Here is a 3,864-nt window from a genome sequence, read left to right as displayed (position 1 = left end):
CTGTAGAGGGCAGTGTCACTGGCCCTCATATGTGGGATCCGAACCGGGGCCCTCTGGCATCCCAAGCCAGTTCTTAACCATCGCGCCACTCGGCTGGCGTAAAAGTACATTTCTTATCTCTTCTTCTAAAATATAATTTGATAGAAGAAAGAGTACTTCATCACTAGGGAAAGAAAGAGAGCTCCATTTTTAGTCCATTTAAGCAGTATGTCCCAGTTGCTACAATGCAGTTAGGGCTAGATTTGCAGGGGATCCCTCAAGCAATTGGGAAGCAAATCCAGGGCCCATTCTGAGACTTACATTCCCAAATCCTATGCAAGAAATTTTCCATGAAAATCCATCTGTCTTCACTAACACCGTTGGGGAAATTTTAGGGTTGGCAATCCAGGGAGAAAAGCAAGGGAATAATTACATTTAGTTATCTAGTTATCTTCCCTTGGACTATGATAGAAAGGTCTTATGTTAAGGAAAGATGTAGTCTCTCTCTCTCTCTCTCTCTCTCTCTCTCTCTCTCTCTCTCTCTCTCTCTCTCATCTCTTTCTCTTTCTCTTTCTCTTTCTCTCTCCCCATGCACTGGACTCAATCTCAGCATAAGACATTTGGCCTCCGTTGTATTGTGCAATGCCTGAGAATGCCAGGACAACTCCCTCTACAAGGATGTGCCAGGAGACAAAAACCATGGCAGAGAAATGGCTGGAAAGGTGAACAAAGACACTGCCCCCAGCCACATCTGAGCAGAAAGGGAGGGCAAGCAAAAACATGGTGAGAAGCATCCAGCTTCCTCCTCTGCAGCTGCGTGCTTTCACCAGGAGACAGATGTGTTGTCTATCTCAGCCCTCTTCTTGGCCCCTTGGAACTTCACAAAGCTGGTTTCTGCACCAGTGAGTTTATTCCTCAGCCCCACTCCTGTTTAAAGAGATATAGAAAAATCCATTCCCTCAGGTTAGCTCTCTAAGAAGACATTTATCTATTTCATGTGTTTCATCCCCAGGCTGTTCTTGACCTTGGGGACTCAGAGTCAAGAGTGTTTTGATACCAGATGTAACCCTTTGGCTGGGTCAGAGGAACTGTGGTGGGGGCAGGGAGTGTGTGTGGAGACAGTATGCTGGAATATACGCTCCAAAACCCCAAAACATGCCCAAGAATAACAAGAACATTAACCACTGACCCAGAGGCTGGTGAAATTCTATCTCTACATCTCCCTCCACCAGTAAACATGAAAATGCCATCCCCAAAGGGATGGAGGAAGCCTCCAATGAGAGGTCCAGAGAGAATGCTAGGAGAAGGGCTGGTTTGGGAAAGACGTCCAGCAACTCTACACTCTTCAATCACTGGAAAAATTTTCCCCAAGTGACAACTAAATAGAGACATTTTTCACTAGCTGGGAAAAACAACAGACTTGCACTTTTCAGAATAATGGCATTAAACTTTAGAATGCCGTTTTGTCACTTTTTCTTCGGCTGTCCCCACCTCTTCATCTTCATCTCATGCCGTTCTTCCTTACTTCACTCCATCCCACTGACAGTCTTTCTGTCCCTCAAGTGAGCCAAGTTCAGCCCCAACTCAAAACTGTCTTACTCATTATTCCCTCGAGTTACTCCCCCAGATCTTTTCCGAGCACCTTCTTCCTGTGTTCAGCTCTCACATCAGATGTCACCTTCTCAGAGAATTTTCCCCTAGCTACTTATCTACTGTTGTGCCTGGCCATTTTCTCGCATTTTCTTCTTTCTTTTCTTTTGAATAGTCACCACTCTCTGATATGCTTTGATTTATTTATCCACATATGTATTGTTTATTCCCCTCAACTAGATGTACACTCCAAGAGAAAAAGGCCCAGGCCTTTCTTGTTTATGGCTGTATCTCTTGTACCTAGCATGTAATTGGCACTTGTTGATTGGATAGATGGATAGACAGATGGATGGATATAATCAGTGATTTGGCTCAAGTATTTTATCCAGTTTGGTCAGACCTCTAGCTCCATGGCTCACACCAAAGAAACAAACTTGGGACTCTAAGATTATACCTAAAGCCAGAGTGGTTAATAAATTGATATTGTGAGAAGGAAACCATAATTTGATTCTAATTCTAAATGAGCACCTGTTCTCCTTCAAAATAGCACATTTGTGTTAATGTGTTTAATGTTTAATAAATAGTCCATAACTCACTTACCCTCAGAAAATTCCCAAGCAGCAGTCTTAAAGAAGTTTCCTGATGATTTGGCTTGTTGAAGATGGAGAAATTAAACCATGGGGAATAAAAATAAGTTGAGAATGCCATCCTGGCTTAATTCCAGCCACTGCAATTGTCCTTGCTCCTGAATTTAAAGAACTGTTAAGGGAGGCATTTTTAAATCACGCATCTCCTATTTATTTGTTCATGTGTTTGTTTGTTTTAGAATAACCTCAACGTGGAAAGTGACTCTACACCAGAAACCAGCTTTCCTTTCTCCAAAGAAGCACCAGGGGGGCACCTGGATCACCAGGCTGCTCACCAGCCCTTTCCCAGACAACGATTCCAGCAAGAGGCTGGGCACCCTGCATTGCAAAGAGATGGCCCCAGATCCTTTCTCCTTGATCTTCCAAACTTTCCAGATCTTTCCAAAGCTGATATCAATGGGCAGAATCCAAATATCCAGGTAAGACTTAGCAGCTGGAAGGTGGAAGAAAATGAAACAGTCCATCTCTTTGCTTCCTGATTTGATTTCAGAGCAACTGCTGCCTTACCTCACTTTTCTTTTTTAACCCCTTAATGAATCCTGCCTATGATCATGTAATCTCCATAAGAATAGTGTTGTACTACATCTGTGTAATCATCCTCATAGTGAGATGCACCATTATCTTATGGACCACTAAAAAAAGAAAATATTGCTAATTAAAACATGACACACCAATGATTATAAGATACATCCTAATATCAGAGACATTGAAATGTAAAAACAAAACAAAATAAATAATTTGCCCTGAAATTGGTGAACTATGGTAGCTGTAGGAAAGGGCCAAACTAACACGTGAGTAGACTGGGCAAATCATAGTATGATTTCAAAGGTACTACAGAAGGCACTCTCCTTTAAATGCCTCCCTAGCTTGCCTTGGACACCAGAAATTCCTTCAGGAGGTAACAGCACTTCAGTTGCTCTAAAGTATAAATGACTCATAAAAAGAATTTGATCAGAGGAAGGGAGGTGAGAAAAGAAATTCCTAAGGGACAGATGAATACACACCACTAAGATACAATGGGATGAAGTGAGGGAAATGCGAGGTTATGGAAAGGGTTGTCTGGGATTGAAAATTGTAGTACTCATTTACACTGAAATAGAACAGTATACTTTAGAAAGCAAATGTTGATCCAATTTGACTCTCCCAACACCCTCATGAAAGAGATGAAACACGTCAATGTTCCAATATTATCAATTATGCAACCAATACTCAGACCTTGGTTTATCCAAGGTCACATGGCGAGAAAACAGTAGTTTGGGACTCAAATCCAGGCTCTCGGGCTCCCAAGAAACTTACCCCACCAATCAGTGTTTCAGAGACAATCTCCTAATTGTGGATTTTGCTTGGATTTCCATCTGTTTCTCCCAGAAATGGTCCCATGACAGCCGAGAGAGGCTCCTTCTTTTGGGCAACCTAGTCCATATGCAGCTCCTACTCTCATTTGCCTGCTTCAATACTTTTAAGCTTTGTTCTCAATTCTTTTCATTTGGGGAGGGACTGCTTTTCCTTATTCTCCCTCTCTACATCAAATTACAATTAGTTTACGTGGCAGAAAGTTCCTGAACCTGACCCCAGAGCAATTGATCCCTAATTAAGTTAACTCTCTCTCTCCTCTCTCTCTCTCTCTCTCCCTCTCTCTCTCTCTCTC

At 42.3% G+C, this 3,864-nt stretch overlaps 1 protein-coding gene across 1 annotated transcript in view; it reads left to right on the top strand.

The window, feature by feature from the left end:
- ISM1 (isthmin 1) overlaps window positions 1-3,864 on the top strand; it is a 70,892-nt gene that overhangs the window by 44,067 nt on the left and 22,961 nt on the right. The window contains exon 2 of the mRNA XM_019635235.1: window positions 2,396-2,635. Within this exon, the coding sequence (XP_019490780.1) occupies window positions 2,396-2,635 (240 nt within the window). The remainder of the gene's footprint in view (window positions 1-2,395; window positions 2,636-3,864) is intronic.

This window comes from Hipposideros armiger, unplaced genomic scaffold (assembly GCF_001890085.2).
Source record: "Hipposideros armiger isolate ML-2016 unplaced genomic scaffold, ASM189008v1 scaffold_20, whole genome shotgun sequence".
NCBI classification, from domain to species: domain Eukaryota; kingdom Metazoa; phylum Chordata; class Mammalia; order Chiroptera; family Hipposideridae; genus Hipposideros; species Hipposideros armiger.
Note: the sequence above shows the minus strand (reverse complement) of the source record. Positions and strands in the feature narration are given on the sequence as shown.